General features: G+C 40.2%; 1 protein-coding gene and 1 pseudogene across 1 annotated transcript; both read right to left on the reverse strand.

The window, feature by feature from the left end:
- Positions 1–1,110: 1,110 nt before the first annotated feature.
- LOC134059820 (uncharacterized) lies at positions 1,111–7,354 on the reverse strand. The gene is made up of 3 exons (XM_062516328.1): positions 5,622–7,354; positions 3,804–5,482; positions 1,111–2,353 (listed from the first exon to the last, which is right to left on the reverse strand). Exons 1-3 carry the CDS (start codon positions 5,630–5,632, stop codon positions 2,196–2,198), a joined length of 1,848 nt encoding a protein of 615 aa, XP_062372312.1. The 5' UTR covers positions 5,633–7,354; the 3' UTR covers positions 1,111–2,195.
- Positions 7,355–10,719: 3,365 nt separating this feature from the next.
- On the reverse strand, positions 10,720–18,164 carry LOC134059821 (uncharacterized; annotated as a pseudogene).
- Between the last annotated feature and the right edge of the window lie 2,935 nt (positions 18,165–21,099).

Genomic DNA, 21,099 nt, shown 5'->3' on the forward strand with positions numbered 1-21,099 from the left:
TAATATGTACTTGTATATGAAATAATGATAATAGCTACATGTTCTCATACTATTACAATAATAATATCCATAATTTGTCAAATATTCATTTTCATCATGTTTCATAAAAATGGGGTCAAATTGACCCCAATACCACCAACGTAACTATTTTTTTTACAGGACATTGGAAACATATTTTTGTGCAAATTTCATGTTTACTCTGTTGTACCCTTCAAATAAGGAAAAGTCATGAAACTTGAAGCAAAACAAAAAAAGTGAACCATATATTTTATGATGTTAAACACTGCTTGGGGTCAAATTGACCCCAAGGACAACATAAGGGTTAAGGCCCATTCACACCAAGAACGATAACGATAACGATGACTATAAACAAATATCGTTCTTGTTAGTATATGAATGACAACGTTCACACATAAACTATAACGATAACGACATGAAGAATGAAGAATCATTGTTGATCACTTTCAGAGCGATTTTGAGAAAGATAAAAAGCTATAAGCCAATCAGAACCCATAACATTCTAGCCATCACATTCATTAACCCTTTCATGCACGCATTATGAAAAAAAGTGTCTAGATTTTTTTAGTATTGATTTTAGTACTCTATATGAGCCCAATATTGAAAATCAGTTGGAATTTTTTAAAAATATGCTTTTATATAGAAGTTATGTTATTGTCCACGTATGTGGACAGTGCGCAACAAAGGGGTAAAAAAGGATAAAATGTAATGACAGACAATGTGGAAACTATGGCCCTCTACTTCCTCCATACTACCCACCCAGCCCTCTACTACCCCCATACTACCCACCCACCTCTCTACTACCTCCATACTACCCGCCCAACCCCTCTACTACCCCCATTATTGCTCACCGACCCTCACCCACCCCTCTACTACCCCCATATTACCCACCTCTACTACCACCACTACCCAACCACCCCTCTACTACATCCATACTACCCACCCCTCTACTACTAATCCACCCACACCTCTAGTACTCTCATACCCACCCCTCTACTACCCACCCAACCCTCTATTACCCCCATATTACCATACCACCTTGGCATTACCACATGTAATTAGGTCATTACTTATAAATATGTTTACCAAATGTTTGTTTCTTTGTAATTTAAAGCAATTAAAATCATATTTGAAAAAAAAAAAAAAAAAAAAAAGTCCTAGTTACAAAATCTAATTTTTGGCCATTTAACTCCTCTGTTGCGCAACGTCCACATACGTGGACAGTTGCTTTTTAGGGTCTACAAACTCCATTTTACATCCGATTTAATTTCTGAAAACATAGAGTTGTTCAACACACTCTCCTGTACAGCATAATATTTTTTTTTACATGATTTTGCCTTCTTGAGTACTAGCTTTTTACAGATATGCCTGGAGCATTCAGCATATGGCCATTACTGTCACTCATGTTGAATTGATGATGTCATCAAGCAGTCAATATTCCAAATATAAGATGATACATATTGTTAATATATTGCCAAGGACCTACTAAAACTGCCCTGAAGTGGATTGGTGTATATCAACATGATAAATAAGTAGAAAACAGAGTTAAAGTTACTGTCCATGCATGTGGACGTTGCGCATGAAAGGGTTAACATGAGGAGAGACTTTTCTTATCATTGGCCAGTGTGGACGCTTTTATCGTTATGGTTATAGTTATCGTTATCGTTCTTGGTGTGAATTGCCCTTTACAGTGGGTATGCAAAACTTTAGCAATAGGCATTAAAAGGGCACTCAGTGAGTGTTTGCATTCGCCAATGGTAACATTGCTCTGGTTAATGCTAGGCTACGTATGCTATGCTAGTGTAGTTCGTAAAATCTGCTAAAATTGTGCGTCTTTGAACTTCGGACTATCCTCTTGTAAGACACACACACACACACACACACACACACACACACACACACACACACACACACACACACACACACACACACACACACACACACACACACACACACACACACACCTCCCTTTTTGAGCCAAAGGCAAACAAGCTATACAGTCAACATCACTTATGCCCTGTTCCACGAATCTCTTTGGCGTCTTGGTGCAGGTCATTAACAGGTCATGGCTGACCATCATAACTGAAAAAACGTGTGCCCAGGAGCAGCAAACACATAACAACATCAAGCATGTATTCTCTTATAAACATATTTGACATTACTTAAAAACATGACAGTCACTTATGGATGGGTTCCTGGTCCATCTTGGCCATGATCTTGCTCAGTTTGCTTTGGGTGAGGGTGTGGACAGGCTTCATCTTACTTGCACTGAGGGTCTCATATGGCTTTGACTTCATTTGGGCCAAGGCTTCAAGGACACTAGGTTTGATATGAGCTGTTAGGGAAGAATAGCACCAAAAGTCATTTCAAACATTCACTTGTAATATTATTAACACCACTGTGCAACATCACTGTACATAATATGAATATGTCTGGGGTAGAGTCCAGATTTGTTCATTTGCTTCCTAAGTAGTGTGTTTTAGATGACAGTATCGCAATTATTGGTGATTTCTCTGTTATTCTGGGTTTCCACTACCATAGGCATACAAGGTTTCACATTGTAGTGGATAGTAGAACAGTACAGTACAACAATGCAATACAGTACAATACATTTCAACAGTTTGAGTAACACTATAACCATAAGGTTTTATTTCATTGAGACATAGTTAATCAAGGGGGAAAATGTGTTTAACTTGTTTACTATTATTTTCTGCAATTTCAGCTCAGTTATAACTTGAAGGGGATTTCTTCTTGATCTTGATTCTTCTAGTCATAATATTTTGTTTTTACTTAAAGCGTAAGTTTGGCGGAAAATGAAAATAAAGCTATTTTCTGAATGAAAATACATCAACTAAGCCGTGGAGGAAGTAATTTTCGCTCATCACGCAGTACAGAGCTAGCACTGGCAGGACCTACAGCCCAAAATCGCAAACAGTGGGTCAGCATTGGGCTTTCAGCCATGCGCTTTCAAAATCGCATTTTTAAACCAGTAACATTGCTCAAAACAGCGGCAAACCTCGTCAGTAGCTTGCTCTAGGTGTCTACACATAAAACGAAGCACCAATCAGTCTGTAAACTTTGGAATAGTCTGTATACACGTGGAATCAATTCGAGACCGCAACACCGTCTGAATCACAGAAATGTCTCGCGAGATCTCACACGAGAGCTTGTGGACTTTCCTTCGTGAGGAACTGGAAGGTGTTAGTGTTCATAACAGTCTTCTTTTATAAACGTCGGGTTCGTGAGCCAAGTTGTTGGTGGTTCGTTTTATGTGTAGACACCTAGAGCAAGCTTCTGACGAGGTTTGGCGCTGTTTTGAGCAATGTTAGTGGTTTAAAAATGCGATTTTGACTACCCGTAGGAATAGCTCCCGTGCTTCCGTGTGAGATCTCGCGAGACATTTCTGTGATTCAGACGGTGTTGCGGTCTCGAATTGATTCCACGTGTATACAGACTATTCCAACGTTTACAGACTGATTGGTGCTTCGTTTTATGTGTAGACACCTAGAGCAAGCTACTGACGAGGTTTGCCGCTGTTTTGAGCAATGTTACTGGTTTAAAAATGCGATTTTGAAAGCGCATGGCTGAAAGCCCAATGCTGACCCACTGTTTGCGATTTTGGGCTGTAGGTCCTGTCAGTGCTAGCTCTGTAGGCCTACTGCGTGATGAGCGAAAATTACTTCCTCCACGGCTTAGTTGATGTATTTTCATTCAGAAAATAGCTTTATTTTCATTTTCCGCCAAACTTACGCTTTAAGTGAGGGTCTTAAAGGTTGTCGTTTTACCTGCACTGACGGTTTCATAGGGTTTTGGTTTCGCTAGGGTGATGCTCTGATACACGACATTCTTGTCTTGCTCTTGCTCGGGTAAGCTTGCATCATGGCTGGCCACTTGTGCACCCCTCTCTGCTCTTCCCAGGCCTGCCCTTAAGTAGACCATGGCGGCGTTGTTGGCCTCCTCAGTGGTCTTCAGCTCCTCCAGTGACTGGACTTTCTCCGAGTTTCCGGCTTCCTTCAGGTTGTCGATCAGGAAGTCCAAATGGAGCAGTGTGGAGAGGGAGTCACTCTTGAGGGCGATCCTCTCCAGGGTGAGGATGCTCTGGTAGGCCTCCTCCATCAGCTGCACCTTCTCCTCTTGCAGGGCTTCCAACTCGCCCTCGACTTGGTTCTTCAGCTCCACCTTCTCCTGATATTCCTCCTCATATTTTGTTTTGAGCTCCTCATTGACTTTAATCACCTTCCTTGTCTTCTGGACGTACATCTTAGCCTCCTTTGTGTGCTTAGTGTAGTGGCATTTGCCAGTACACACAGTGCAATACTTCTTCTTCATGGCTTTGCACCATTTTAATTTTTCTGAACAATTTGGGAAGTGGCAATTCTCCTGACACGTATCGCATGAGGTTACTTTTTTGGATTTTTTCGGATTTGGCCCAGTGTTGACCTTCTCTCTGTACGGCTCATCGACTTCAAATTGTAACTTCTCGCATGATTCCAGATCTTGACGGTTTTGTTCCATGGCTGCATTGATTTGTGCGATTTCACCTTCCTTAAGGTTAATAGCATTGATCCGTTCTTCCAGGTTGCCGATGCAAATCTCTAGTTGCTTCCGCTCTCTCAGAACACCCCTTGTGGACCGCAAATTTTTCTTGTCAGTTGTCTTCAAAAAGTTGAAGAATTTTTCAACACTCTGCATGCCCATGTTCCAGGCTGATTTGTGAAGGCTTTCAAAATCCTTGTTCAAATCAGGTTGGCAGTTATCAAACAAGAAGTGGATAGGCTGGTTGTATTCGCTTTTGGCACAAAGAATATTCCCTTCAGAAATGGCAGCCAGTACATTTTTGGGGGACTTCCCATCTGCATGTGTGACAAAAAGCACTATGTTTTTCTCCAAGTCTTTCCCAAACAGTGACAGAATTGCGTCGAAGATGTAGCGCTGAGAGGCTGTGAGTCGGTTCTGAGTGGATCGCACCACAAGCCCAATGGCGTCGATGCCGCGGACCTCATCCTCAGATCTGAACAGCTTGTTCAGATTCTCAGCTATCAGTAGGTCATATTCCATCCCTCTTGTATAAGCATACCCAGGGGTATCAATGATGGTGAGGCAGATTGGGTTCTCCTCCACAAAGACCTCATAAACAGTGATGTTGGTTGTTTTGGTTTCAGACAGTTTCACCTCTACCTCCTCTGTGATATCGAACCAGACTTTATCCTCCCACTTAATGCCCAGGAGGTAGTTGACCAAAGTGTTGATGATGCTGGTTTTCCCTGTACCAGTCTCCCCCACCAGCAGAATGGTTTTGTTCATTTTCCTCGGGTCTCTCTCGCCAAATGTCCATCTTCGGATCATTGGATTCTCATTCACGTATCTCTTCTCTGTTGGCAGTCGGTAGGCAATTGGGGGTCCAAGTCTGATCTGAATTTTCTTTTGCACCAAAAACCGCAATGGGGATGAAGTACCACTTGTTCTGTAAAACAGTTCACACAGTGGCTGCTAATAATGTAGGGACAATAGCATGTCCGGTTTAAAAGGTTAAATGGCACAAAAATGTTTATCCGGGCAAGTTATATAATGTAACAATATAATTTATGGAACAGAATACTCACACATAGGCCATGTTGATGCCTTCTCTTTGTTAGATGACAGTATGTGGTGTTGCCAATATCCTGTTAGAATGATAAGAAAATTATTGAATGATGCATTCAGGATCACTCTTCAAGTGTAAATCACTTTAATTACAGAGTGCCTCGTGTATTCTTAAGATTGTTTCATTGAGGGCTTGCATCACGGTTTACTATTAACTCTTTCCTCTTTGCTTCAGGCAGTTTTTCTTACAGAAAGGCATGTTGAAATGAAGTTTTGCATAGAATGGGCAAGTATAGCTCACAATAAAAACTCTTTTAAAGAGTTTGGTAAAACATTTTTTTTTTCAGAAATCAGTCACAGGTACAACTTTGGTCCACACTAAAATCTAGTATAATTTTGGACAGAGAGTGAGAGGGGATATAATTAGAGGAGGGGAGGAGGATGGTGAGATGAAGAAGTAAGACCATACCAGGAGATGCCTGTACAACACAACATTGTGATGTGGATGAAATCTTCTGGCCAGACATAGAATAAAGGCGAGATGTACTGTAGCATATTTATTTGTATCAATGTGTACAGTAGCTGGTGCTTTGTGTGCTTATTCACACGATGATTGTGTTAACCAAAGATTCTAGAGCTTCGCAATACAATCTATAAACTGTTTTGACACAAAAACAAGATTTTTAAAAGAGTTTAAGGAGTTTTTCAAATCATTTTAAATGTTTTGCTGATTTGTTGCAAGGTTTTGGGAATAGAGAGTAGGGTTTGAGACCTATAGGTAATTATTTAATTTAAAAAACACTAAATAATAAGGTTCATATAGACAATATGCCTACAGTGTTGCTAAGAGTGAGTTAAAGTCAGAAATTGAAATAAGAAATTCTAAAAAAGTTCATAACTAGTTGGTTTTGATGAACCAGAAGATTTGAATTAAGATAAAATACAACAACAACGACAGTGTAACATCCTTACACTAACCGAAACTGCAGTGCCATTTTAAAAAGGTAAAATAAACATTTTGAACTCACTTGTAGTTGGTGTTCGACACTGAATCTCAGCTTGAAAATGGAAACCAGGTCAAAGCACAGCCTTATATACTTGGGGGAAATATAACACACACATGCTTCCTTGTTGTAAAAGGTTATAATTAGGTCATCTAACAACAATGCCGTCTAAGCCGTGGCCTTGATCTACTGAAAGGTATGACAAACTCTCAGACACCTATAGCTTCTGGCATTTTTTCCCCTGCTGCTATATTACAGTATGTCTGTCATATGCATTTCCCATGCAAGGACTCACCCATATTGTATTATTGGGGCCACAAAAACAAACAAAAAAACATGATATGCCCTCCAAAAAGGAGATATTTAGTGTAATTACCATCCAACAGCACACATAATCAGTTGCTTGTATTGCCTATTACTTTGTAATGTGATCACTTACAGAGGTGTAAAAGTTCAGCTTCAGAAAGTAAGTCATGCCACATTTTTATTCCAACCATTCATTTAAATAATCTGATTCTAATTAGCACATTTTTTTAAGCCAGGTAGATTAGTTAATTAGTGAAATCACCTGTGTTAAGCACACAGAATCAACACCTGGCAGGACTTGCACTTTCTGAAGTTGGACTTTTACATCTCTGCTTGTTTACTGTAAACAAAAGAACTTAAATATTTTGTTCTTCTTCTTATCTTTCTTTCTTTACTCTTCTACCTCTTTTATGACTCCACGTAAGCGCTTAATGCTCTTGATAGTGACATGCACCATTCCAAAGAGGACACCTCTGTCCTGATCTTGTGTTGTGCAGGTGTACAAATATTTGCAATAAATCAGGCTTCCCTTCTGTTTTCATTTATTCATCCTTCCTTCCTTACTGTAGATTGAACATCCCTCTCGTTGCAGGCTAAACACAACATTTGTGGCATGGGATGCAACTGTGCAGAAAGGTAGTGGGAGTGCTATTGTGTGCACCTGTGCAGGGTTCGGCCATTGGATAGTTCAGTTCACAACAAAAGATTATACATTAGATCAGTCACATAATCAAACTTAAGAAAGCACTACCACTCTGACCAGACACCCAGCTGCAAACACTCTTCAATGAAGGACCCCCATCCGCCTCCACTACTGTCCATTTCTGCCTGGCGAACGAGACAGTACATTATGTTAAGTCTCAAACTATTAGACAAACCTGAGTAAGCTAACTCACAGTAAGTAGTAAACCTCCGAATAGAAGAGATGTATGGCTTCGACCTCTTCACATAACAATGTCATAGGGCTCTTGTTGTAGGAGGATTACCACTTACTCTGAGTTCACGCACCCAGGTTTGTCACTGAACCACATACTTGGAATAACCCCCTGGCCACACTCCTAAAGTGTTTGTTGAATCCTGAATAACAATCCAGTCCAAATCTTCCTGGTACTGAAACACGTTTTCCCTGCCTGTGTTGCGCTGTGCAGGTCATGGCAGGATAAGTCCACTCCACACTTTACTCCTCACAGTGATTTTTGGTTCTTGGCCGACAGACAAGAAAACCTGTCACTACTTCTGTCTACAGTACATTCTTACCACCTGGCAGTGAAGTCACTCACCAGCAACAACTTGAAAGCTCTTGGTCTTGGTTGCCTTTTGTGGAGTTTGGTCTTTTCCTCTGTTTTTTTCCTGTGCAATCTTTGGAGCAATCTTTGGACAATTTTGTATTTATAATAACTGACTTCATTTCCTTGATACATATCCAAAATGAAACAATTTGCTAAAATGTTCAGCTATATGAAGTGAAACCCATTGTCTGCACTGCTTTTACTCGGATTTACTCTGATACTGATTGTCCCTCTAAGCAACAACAACAACAAACAACTTTGACAATCACTGCTACGCTAGCCACAGTGGCGGTCATAATAAATTAATCACTCTCACACAGAGGTTAAGTTCACTCGTGTTCACTGAAGAAATAGATCCTTTTTTAAAACACTTGTGTCACAGTCTGTATCCATCACACTCTCTGTGTTCAAACTTGCCTGTTTTATTAGTGGTAATTTCAATGTCTGAGAATTGCATCTGAGGGTAGTCTGGCTATCACCATACTAAGCTCAATTTTTAAAGATTGAACGTTATATGGGGAGGCTCTGCTTTGTTTCTACTGCACAAGAGGTGTGATAAATGGATATCGTTTAAATGACTCTGTATGCTTGGATAGTCCTTCAACCAATCAGACCAACGATCCGGTGCGTCTTTTGGATAAGCTCGTTTCTGATTGGAGCCAAAGGTTCTGGCAGGGAACAGAGGAGATAGATGTGCAAGTTTTCAGCCTGAGCTGCTGGGCGAAATCCAAAAAAAGTTAGAAAGTTCAGGCAGGGTTCACCCAGCCTAATCTGAAGTGATTCTGGTTCACTGATATCATTTGCTGAAGCATGAAATAACCAAATGCAAATCCTTCCTTCAACCTAATGTAACAAATAAGGGTTTAAGCAGTGTGATTAAGCCCCGTACACACGTAGCCGGGTATTTGCTAAAAAGAAGATATTTTTCTATTTGGATTGGTCATCCACAAGAAAATGCATCATAAACGAATACTTAAAAAAACTCTGAGTAAAGTGAAGATTTGTGAATACTCCGTTTATGCATTTGCGTGTAGACAGAGATAACTGGAGTCCTGCGTTTTCGAACATCAGAATATGCGCCAAAACAACAACAAATCTGCTCTGACGTCAAACGTTCGACCTTTGTTCAGTGCAGAAGCATGGATCTGAGTACCTTCAAAACTTAGATGTTCGGTTATGTGTGGAAGATTGTTTTTTAGAAAACGAGGTAATGTGGATAGAAAATGTTATAAACGGAGGGGGGGAATATTCGGTTTTAAAAATACCCAGCTACTTGTGTACACAGCTTGAGACTTTCATACTCTTTTCATAATCCACATAAATGAAATGAATGTCTATGTGCACTTCATCCACATTAAATTATGGCTGTGTTTAATAGAAATGATCCGTTATACAGTCCATACTCCATTTATTAGTCTATTCTGTGTAAATTATCATGGTACAGTACATCAGTGTCTGTGTCATTGGAAGAATGCGAAGAATGTCATAGATAAGCAAACTTCAAGTAGAACTAGCTGTTTCAAAACATTAGGACAACATTAAGAAAATGGAAAACAAAACAGCTGTTCATGACCACTCTCTGTGACTCAGGGTTCGCACTTGTATGCCTATGTACATTGTACAATATATAATTGCAAACAGTTTCCATTGAATTGCATTGTCATTTTTCTTTTACTTTTGTTTTTGGTCCATCCTTGCAATAATCTTGTTGAGTTTGGTTTGGGTGAGGGCAGGCACGGCACTCGTTAAACGTTTTTTTCTTTTTACTTTTCTTAAAACAAGGTCAACAGACTTAAGTCGCGTGCAAACACTGCTGGCACTAATGTATAGGCCCTGGAAAGCAAAACAGTTTCTGACGGACAGACCGTCCAACGGACTGACATAGCGGCGTATAGAGTCGCTGCACGTGACTAATAAATAGAATATTTCCAGAGAAAATGCCAAAGTGTGCTTGCTTCGATGCACCACGAAAGTGCCCCGTCAGGAGACACGACCGCAGCCCTCACATCAAGGCGTGAGTCGACATGCCAAAGATTGGCCAAGGTACAAGGTTGCTTCCCATTTGCCAGCGTTGCCTTTGATTGCTGAATTCTACACTGACATGAATGACTGCCCAGGTTCATCATTGGTATGTCCCAGAGCATCACCAACGTAAAAATGTAGACGTAATTTCAAACATATAAAGAGCTGAGCCAAAACTGAGTTTACTTTGGATGGTGTCTAAAGTCATCCCATTAAATATATGGTCTTGATACATCAAAGCGTTTCTGGAACTTCCTGTTAGGCGGCTTTGCAATAGAATTTGATTAGCTGCCACGGGCGAACGCTTTGACGTGTGGAAACCAAATGTACACCCTTGACAGGTCATGGTCTGTAGACCCTGTGTGCCAAGTTTCGTGACAATCGGACAAAATATGCAGTCAGGGTCAATTTACTTTCACTTTTGACATAATTCGAAATGGCGAGAAAACCATCATGGCGGAGAGTGACGTCATATTGTGCGTTGAAATAGACCTCTGAAGTTCGCCTACAAAAAGGATCCAAAGCTGCCATCTTTGCCCATATAAGGAGATCCGGGAGTTAATTGAAGCTAACTGCCTATGGCAAGTTGCATTGTAAGTTAGCTCTGGGGTAGCGAAGATCAAAGTGTGCCATCTTCATCTACAGAAGATCAAAGTATGCACTTGAAGGCAGAGGACAAAACATCTGCATTTCCAATTTCTTCATCCCCGTGAGAGTTTAACAGGTGTGATGATTCAAAATCCCCATGATATTTTCCCATAGAAAAAATCTTGAGATACCGGATCTCCTTATTTGGGCAAAGATGGTGGCTTTTTTGTAGGCGAACTTCAGAGGTCTACTGTCAGCCTCCAACAATTTCAGCAGTATAAGCTTTATCAAAATCGGCGATACAGATCAAAAGTTACAGGTGTGAACGTAGTTCCAACTTTGACAAGTTGTTGGCGTTTGAGCGTGAGAGATGCCAGCATGAAACTTGGTGCACTCAATCACGGTATTACCCTCTATCATCGTACCAAATTTCATGCTGCACGCGACTAAAAAACAACAACTTTTTACTGTATTTCAATTTTGTCGAGAATGATCAAAAATAGTAGCCTAGAAATCTAGACGCCCCTAGCAGCAGCAAATGTAATTTGGCTGGCGGGGCAGTCTAGGCACGATCCATAGAGCCAGGGAGCTGAGAACCCGAAGCACCAGTGGGCCAATCACAGCGTGTATAGAGTCGGTGGGTGGGCTTAACATAATGGTGACTGACATGCGACCAGAAGTTGCGACGGTAACACATCCTGTTATTTGAAAACAAGAAGAGGATTCGTTTAGCGTTATCCTATAGTGGGGAGGGAATTTGAAAGACAACTGTTTACCCCACCCCTCCGATTTAGCCCTGTCTACGGTGAGTGTCCAGACCCTACATCTTGATGTGGGTCTGGCTCGTCAGGCTACAAAAATAGGCAAACAATTAAATCTCATAATGTGTGCTACAATAGTCGAAATGTCTAGTTTTCAAAACAATTTTTATTAAACAATTTGTTATGCTTATTTTGATTTTTTTCTGCACAAGTTCAGCAGACAGTCCCAAACACATGAGATTCTGGATTTCTGCATTTCCAGTAAAGGACCATGTTGCAACAATCTTTGTTTAGGTACTTTAAACGTGTAATCGCTGCAACCAAGAGATGAAGGAGAGCTGAGATCCACAACAAAACAAATCTATGGCTTAATAATGGCTTCTGACTTTGTCTGACAATTGCTATGCTTGATCTGATTTGTGTTAAAGGGCTGTTAATCTTCGGTTTATGACTGTGGAGCCTATTATCTCGTAGTAGGCTACATTTTAATACAGTATTCTCTGTAATAAGTCAAGCTCAGTGTGTTGTTACTGAAATCAAAATAAATCAATGTATGAAATATGAAACCTGATCTACCTGATTCTGATCCTGCATTCAAACTTTGAGAAGAGATGGACCTATTTATCAAACATACACTCCTCTCACTCTCCTTTACGCAGCAGATCTAACTTCAACGTTACTTTACCATAAAACATAATTTGGAATTTAGGCTACTTAGAGTGCGCTCGAGAGAGATTAGGCATGTCAGTGCATATCCTATTTGAAAGTTACAAGGAAATCATAGAGGCAACAAAGGAGGTGGTGGAGGTGCATACTCTATGCTAGGTGGCTATAGGCTATATAGTTTGTCTCTAATAGCAAAAGGAAATGTCAAGCTCCAACAGGTCCAATTGTCAAAATATTATTGTCCGTAATATTCAATCAATGTGGCACAAATGAGGCTTGAGTCAGTGGATTAATTTGTGAAAAGAGAGCAGCAAGGGTAGGAAAAATGGGAATTATGATGACCGTTAAGACTCTATGGGCTAAGCCCCAAATGTTTTCAACTACTAGTGACGCCCCTGCGTATTGATTGAAACTTTTGGGCAGTGTTGTTGATTAAACAGAATTGTAAAATATTTAACCTCATGTTATACGAGCAGAATTAAACTATGTTTTGGGGAAGTGTTGAATTCCTGACCACTTGTACAGTCTAAAGGACGTAAGTCTGGTAGAAAGATTCGCTAAAGCACAGCCAGGTATATGTTGCGTATTGGAGATTCCAAAGCGCTTTTATTCCCGTCAGAACCAAGGAAAGCGATCGCGAGTAGGTCCGTCTTATGCACCGAAACATTTTACAAAGCACCATCATATTTAAACAGCATCAAGCTATTCATTATCTCTACTGGGCTTATGCAATAATATAAGTCAGTATATTAGTCAGTCAGTTTTTATTAGGTTAAACAGTGATTTGTTAACTATTTTAATTCAAGGCCCTCCCATAATTGGTCTTGTCCATTTAAAACTGGAATCCTGGCACCGTGCTTGGGTGAGGGTCCCAAAGGCTTTCATTTTACCTGCTGTTAAGGTCTCAAAAGGTTTTGCCTTCATTTGGGTCAGTGCATCATAAATGGCACTGTGGTCTTGCTTTTGATGTTTTGTCTCTGGGGCGTTCGTATCATGGTTGGCCGCCTGGTTGGTGACTTGGCTACTTCTCTCTGCTCTTCCCAGGCCTGCCCTTAAGTAGACCATGGCACCATTGTTGGCTTCCTCGTTGTTCTTCATCTCCTGTAGCGACTGGACTTTCTCAGAGTTTCCGGCTTCCTTCAGGTTGTCGATCAGGAAATCCAAATGGAGCAGTGTGGAGAGGGAGTCGTTCTTCAGGGCGATCTTCTCCAGGGTGAGGATGCTCTGGTAGGCCTCCTCCATCAGCTGCACCTTCTCCTCTTGCAGCGCATCAAGCTCGCTTTTGGCTTGGTTCTTCAGCTCCACCTTCTCCTGATGTTCTTCCTCATATTTTGATTTGAGCTCCTCGTTGATTTTCATCACCTTCCTTGTCTTCTGGACGTACATCTTAGCCTCCTTTGTGTGCTTAGTGTAGTGACACTTGCCAGTGCACACAGTGCAGTACTTCTTCTTTATGGCTTTGCATGATTTTAGCTTTTCTGAACAACCTGGGAAGTGGCAATTCTCCTGACACGTATCGCATGAGGTTACTTTCTTGGATTTTTTGGGATTTGGCCCAGTGTCGACCTTCTCTTTGTATGGCTCATCGACTTCAAATTGTAACTTCTCGCATGATTCTAGATCTTTACGGTTTTGTTCCATGGCTGCGTCGATTTGTGCCATTTCACCTTCCTTAAGGTTAATAGCATTGATCCGTTCTTCCAGGTTGCCGATGCAAATCTCTAGCTGCTTGCGCTCTCTGAGAACACCCCTTGTGGACCGCAAATGTCTCTTGTCAGTTGTCTTCAAAAAGTTGAAGAACTTCTCAACACTCTGCATGCCCATGTTCTAGGCTGATTTGTGAAGGCTTTCAAAATCTTTGTCCAAATCAGGTTGGCAGTTGTCAAACAAGAAGTGGATAGGTTGGTTGTGTTCGTTTTTGACACAAAGAATATTCCCTTCAGAAATTGCAGCCAGTACATTTTTGGGGGACTTCCCATCTGAATGTGTAACAAAAAGCACTATGTTTTTCTCCAAGTCTTTCCCGAATAGTGACAGAATTGCGTCGAAGATGTAGCGCTGAGAGGCTGTGAGTCGGTTCTGAGTGGATCGCACCACAAGTCCAATGGCATCGATGCCACGGACCTCATCCTCAGATCTGAACAGCTTGTTTAGATTCTCAGCTATCAGTAGGTCATACTCCATCCCTCTCGTATAACCATACCCAGGGGTATCAATGATGGTGAGGCAGATGGGGTTTTCCTCCACAAAGACCTCATAAACAGTGATGTTGGTTGTTTTAGTTTCAGACAGTTTCACCTCTACTTCCTCTGTGATATCAAACCAGACTTTATCCTCCCACTTAATGCCCAGGAGGTAGTTGACCAAAGTGTTGATGATGCTGGTTTTCCCTGTACCAGTCTCCCCCACTAACAGAATGGTTTTGTTCATTTTCCTCAGGTCTCTCTCGCCAAATGTCCATCTTTGGACCATTAGACTCTCATCCAGGTATTTCTTCTCTGTTGGTAGGCGGTAGGCAATTGGGGGTCCTAATCTGATCTGAATTTTCTTTTGCACCAAGAACCGCAATGGGGATGATGTACCACTTGTTCTGTAAAACAGTTCACACAGGCGCTGCTGATTTAAACATACAGGCAATAACATATTACACTTGAAGTTAAGGACATTTTAATGTCATTCAATTTAGAATTCATAAATGCTAAATCAGAACAAATGATAATTTCTTAAACATGATATACATATTGATGGGAAGTTGAGAATGTTGAATGAAATCTGGAGCCAAGGCAGTGCAATGATGGAATTTCAACTAATAAAATTGTTCTAAACAGCTTTGACATCAATTTGGCTTATTTCTAGTGAAAACAGTCCATGTCATGTCAATGAGCCTGCTATCTTATGTTTTTTATGCCTTTTCAATTATGGATATGCTTTAGAAAATGACAGTGAATGCCAGTAAAATATAGTTGTTTGAGAGGAGAGGGATATTTGACAGTATGGTAGACATGCAGGATTATTGAAGGGTCCCATTTTGTAAGCAGTGGTGCCCCCATGGGGCTGCGACCACCTCAATATGAACCCTGGACGTCCCAGTGTACACTCCTACTGGATAACAAAAGTTCATGACACAGAAATGAAACGCAGCACCTGCTACCGCACCATCAAAATATTGTAGATAAAAGTATCTATCTACAATCTTTGGTGCCACTGCTGTCACCATCATGTACAGTATTTCCTTCCCGCCGCCAGATGCTGATCACAATCACGTATTCCCCCTCCCCCCACCTGTTGCTGACTGCACAGTGCAAGAAGCAGCTGAGCGATGATCAGTTTTCCAGTTTTGGTGAGGGACTACTATTACTGTAATGGGTACGTATGTACACTATGAGGTGAGAGTTTGGCAGTGATGTGTCTCTGACAAATAGAGGATGCATATTGGTTTATTCAAATTCAATACACCAGTCAGTGAATCACTTGCATTGTGTTACTGCATGCCAGTGGGTTGTCTGGCATTCGGTGGTGTGTACTATGGTGTACAGTATACCTAAAAGCGTGTCTGTCCCATATTGTACAGTCCTCACAACTGAATTTGGACATGGCTGTTAACCTTGTTGATTCACTTATGGACACATTGAACATATCAAAGGAATTTGGGATGATACAATGACTCACTCAGAGCAATGCAATGATAGTGTTGTGTCTTCGGGTCGTCAGGTCACACCAAGTTCTAGGCTTTAAGGGTATTTCCACCAATAGCTCAGAGACAGGTCAAAAGGGAAGGCTCATTCATTCAAATTATTGATGTACTTCTCTCCAAGATTAAGAGAAGGTTTTTTCTTAACAATTTCATAATGGAGCGAAATACAGTTTTTTTCAGTCCGGCCAATCTCACATTTTGAGACTGTCTAGAAAGGGCAAGCTTTAGTGGTGTGGAAACACCATCCAATTTGATAGACCTCAGTCTTCCTTGAGCCATATAAGGAGGTTTTCCATGTGTTGTTTAATGTTTGCAATATTGTTCTCACATCTTGCATGTTTGCTCTTGCTTGTAACTGCCTCTTTAGTATTGCCCATGGCAGGTTAAATGATTGCAAAAGACTTGTTGAGGTGAGTTTAACAAGTGTCATTCCATATTATTCAGGAATACAAGATGGCTAGTTGCCAAGGCCACATGAAAATATACCAAAATCTACTTCTTTTATCATCACAATTTCTATCTAGGCCTTCCTTATTTGTACTGACTAGCGACAGTTGACAATCCAAAAAGGTCAAAGATCACCACTTAACTTAACAAGACCTGTTTGACATGGTGGTGAATCTTTCTGGAGAGAGTATAGAGTTGATTATCGTCTAGATTGACAAAAAACAAACTGGTTAATCATGTGTCTCAAAACGGGACCTCATGATATTTGTTGTGGCATGCGTGCACAAACGCCTATCCTCCACATTTCTGACCTCTCTTTCAGTGAGCAAAGTATTTGGTGATATCATCTCATACCATCAAAACCGTTTCGGTGGTGTAATCTGAACAAAAAGTACAGGCCAGAGAAAACACTCAGGGCAGACATTCGCTTACATTAGTAATTAGGAATGTAATGTTGTACATTAATGCATGAATTTAATGTATTAAGTGGGGTATTTCTGCATCCAATTAACTCATGATGTACATAAGCACGTAAGCACATGAGAGAGAGAGAGGAAGAGAATAAATCCCTACAAATCATGTTGCTCTCTAGGCCTGACCACAATGAGTATAAAGGAGGCAATATACATGTATAATCATTCAGACAAAATTGCTCCATATTTACTGCACATATGAGCCCATGATATGCCATAGCCAAAGCGACATGGGAGTCCTCCATAACATAAAATGGATGATGAACTTCCTATTGAGTGCCAAAGCTGCTATGGGTTGGTTTAGGGCATGGGGTGATTTGCAGAATGGAGCAACAGATAAATTCAGCCCCAGAATATGTCAGAGCTTGGAGCGAGTGGCAAACATAGTCTTGGAGAAAGATGAACCAGATGCGGATCACTTCTTCATTGTATCCAATATACAGTATACGGACTTTCATTCAATATTCTCAAGTTCCATTCGATATGATCCATTCAATATTGATACAGTTATACAAGTTCGGGTGTTTTTTGATATATTTAAACATTGATTGAAAATGATCAGGTTTCAGTCAAGATACCCAGGGTTCTATTTGATATTTACACTGATATTAAAATATGTATCTTTTATTCAACTTGGAATGGACAATTGTTACTACATAAATGATTGTGATCATGAGTGATCTTACACAATGTACTTGTAATATCTGTTTTAATGGGCAGTAGGGTGTACACAAAATAATTTTAGCTACATCCAGGTAGGCATCCTCATGCTATGGTCTTCATATCGTATATCATACTGTAGGCTATCATATTATAATCTAGGTAGGAATACTCCAGAGAATGTAACATTCAGGAGTGAATATGGCAAATCTAGTACTCACACGTAGGCCATGTTTGGTGCGTTGTATTTTTCATGTAACTGTCCGTTTGTAGTGGGGCCTCCTGCCAATTGTCCATTTAGACAAAACAAGAATGTTAAATTCATCTCTCTTACTCAGAAGGCAATTTATTCAGTTCCAGTTTGAGCATTTACTTTAATTTTGGGCTGCATTGCGCTTGCTTGTTTCATTTGGTTACCATAGTAACTCTTTACAGTACAGTAATTGAATTCTTCTTTCTGTGTTCATTTGATATTTTAGAAAAGCCCAAATACAATTGGACAATAACAAGTCAAGAAGAACAAGAAGATATAAATGAGTATAGGTTAGCACAAAAAAGTCTAGAACTTACTGTACTTCTGAATGAGTTTGATGTCGCTCACTGAATCTCAGCTTGAAAATGTAGATTGGACCAACACACGTAACCTTACGTAGTAGGCTAGAAGAAAACTACTTCCTCATTATTACACACAGATAAAACATTCCTAAGGGTCATCAGGTAATCCAGCGTACTGTATATCAGTCTCTATCTTGTTGACAGTTTCTCAGAACTCTGTGTCTGCTGCCATTCACTCATTGCTGTGTTGATATTTATCTTTGCCCATGTTAAGGAGGCAGTGACTGTAGAGGCAAGGCAAGGCAAGGCAAGGCAAAGCAGTTTATTTATATAGCACATTTCTTACAGGTGCAATTCAAAGTGCTTCACACAGATATACACAAATATGTAGTCACTCAGTCAATACATAATGGTCATTCAAATTAACATGAGGGAGGACCCATGTCACAGATTTGACTCACAGTTCGATTTAGCATGATAACAAACCTCTATATTCTGATGTTTTGTTTTCATGATAGAATTCATGGAGCTAGCCTAATGGGCTTTTGTTAAGGATTGCACAGACTTGTTTCTGACTGTTGTACACCACTACGGATGATAGAGAATGTGTTTGTAGCTGCTAGGAGTATCAGATAATCCACATTATTTGTGTCCATTCTTTATGTGCCACCTAAACTTATGTGGAAACGTATTTGGAAGTTGGACACAATATTTAGATGTCAGCAATCAGCAATGCATATTTCTGTCTGAACTAGTGAATGAATGGGGATGGTAGGTCGTAGGTCTCAGGGGAGGAGCTAGAGGGGTGGCTCCGGGTGGCACATGCCACTCGTGAGATTCAATTGGCCACCCCAGGCGCCATCCCAAAATCCTAGTCTACGATTCGCCATTAACAGTCGAAGGCTACCTTTCTTGATGCACTGCTGCCTGTTTGAAATGTCAGACTCCAGAAATATATGTAACCTAGCAAACAGGCTTGCAGTTATAGGCTACCTGGCTTATTGTTTTTAGCATGTGAGTTTACAGTAGGCCTACAGGCTACTGCTTGTGCTAACATGCAGATATTTCTACACATCTGCCAGTGCCTATTTATCTAATCACACACACAAACCCAGTATTGCATCTGTGGAATCATGTAGGCTATTTTTTTATATTCTACTTACAGTACCCAGCCAACATTATAGGTCAATAAGTGTTAACTATACATTTCTTAACTGGTGGGTTGGGAATATTGGACCTTTATTTTGATCAGCTTTATTCGTATCCTACAGTATGTTAGTCATTGCAATGGACATAGACAATGTTTATGTGACAGGTCATGTTAGATGTTTATCTTTTTTCTTAAATTATGTAGAGCTTCAATATATCATTTTATAGTTGGCAAGTTGGCTGCAACCCTGAATATTTGAAGTAAGGTAGAATATGGATTCACTTAAATTGAGGACAAGACAATACAGACACCCCAGTGTGTGGGGTGCACATGAGAACATAAAACCATCCAAACTAAAATGCCACATGAAACAAGGCACCCCTGTCAAAGGCAAACCTTACTTTGAAAGGTAACATCAACAGTTTAAGACTTCACAAATGCAATGCCAAACATCTGCATGTTCCAAGCAAGTAGGCCAGGCACTTTGTGTGTCTTACCATAGGCTAACTCACCATATCCGTTGGCTTGAGTGCTAAAATAAAAATACATTCAACTTTATGAACATGTGAAATTGTGGGTTCCAAAACCAGACCAGTGAAGAACCACTGGCTAATGAAACATTAACACGTTCCACTTTTTCTCAAATGGCCTAATTCCTGAACATTTTTTGTTCAGAGCTGAAAATGCAGCTATATTTGTCAGAGGACAGTTAGCTTTCAGTATGGTACGATCTGTTTGTAAATCATGTGTAATTAAAAAGTGTTTAAATCGTCCCGGCTGTCACATATGGTGGTGTCCCATATCCAAGGGGAAAATTCTCACCCCTGTCATGCCACTCTGTTTTGAGGGACAAGGAGTAGGCTAGGGGAAGGGGAAGAATGAGAAATGAGATTGGGCCTTAGGGTCTATAGCATTATGAATGTAATGTTATGCTTCCATAGACTCTACCTTGATAGCTGGCTTAACCAGCAATTTTTAGACATTAAGCAATAGTTTAGATTAAAATTAGTCTTTAATATGTGTTTAGTTCTTCCGCCATGGAGGTTATGTTTTCATTGGGCTTTGTTTGTTTGTCTGTTTGTCTGTTTCTGTTTTTCTGGATGTCACCCTTGAATTTATCAGTGCCCCACTAGGGCCACCCTTGTTCAAAATGTCTAGAATCACCACTGGTCCTTCCTTACTTTCTCCTGTTCTATCGCTGCTTTAATGTGCTCCTCCTAAGATCTGTTTTTTTTAGGCGACACTGGACATGAGAAAGGCAGGTGAATCTTCTCTTTTCAACATGCTCTACCTGTGTGCAATGTTTTATAGCTCTTCATATGATATATGAAAGTAAATAGACATTTATTCAGAGTTGGGCATGTTGAGAAGGGTATTTGGTGGAAAATTAAGCAGAACGTTCTTGTTCTTGTTATTTACAGTTTTTTCCAATTGCTTACACACAATTTTTCAAACCGAGTTCTTTTTAACAAAATTTAAGCACAGGTATCCAAACGCCACACTCATTTTGCATAATTCCTAGATTCTTTGCAAAATGAAACACTTCAGTCAAAACAAACACACTTCAGTCAAAACACACACACTTCAGTCAAAACATATACACATATTTGTAAAAATGCTATTAGTTGTCATTTAACAAACACAGTCCTCAATGATCAGACACTATTGCAGCCAGTTTCACACTGCAGTGATAAATGCAAAACGCATTTGTAAAAAGAAAAATTAGGAAATAGCATGTGCTAGATTTTTGCCCAGACATTGTTATGTAAGGGATCATTTAGATGTCCAAAAAATAGTGACAAACCCACAACATTCTTCATGATTAGTTCGACATAGGGAAAGTGTACATAAATAGGTCTATAAACTTGCACTTGCACTGTACA

Source organism: Sardina pilchardus, chromosome 16 (genome assembly GCF_963854185.1).
Source record: "Sardina pilchardus chromosome 16, fSarPil1.1, whole genome shotgun sequence".
In the NCBI taxonomy this organism is placed as follows: Eukaryota; Metazoa; Chordata; class Actinopteri; order Clupeiformes; family Clupeidae; genus Sardina; species Sardina pilchardus.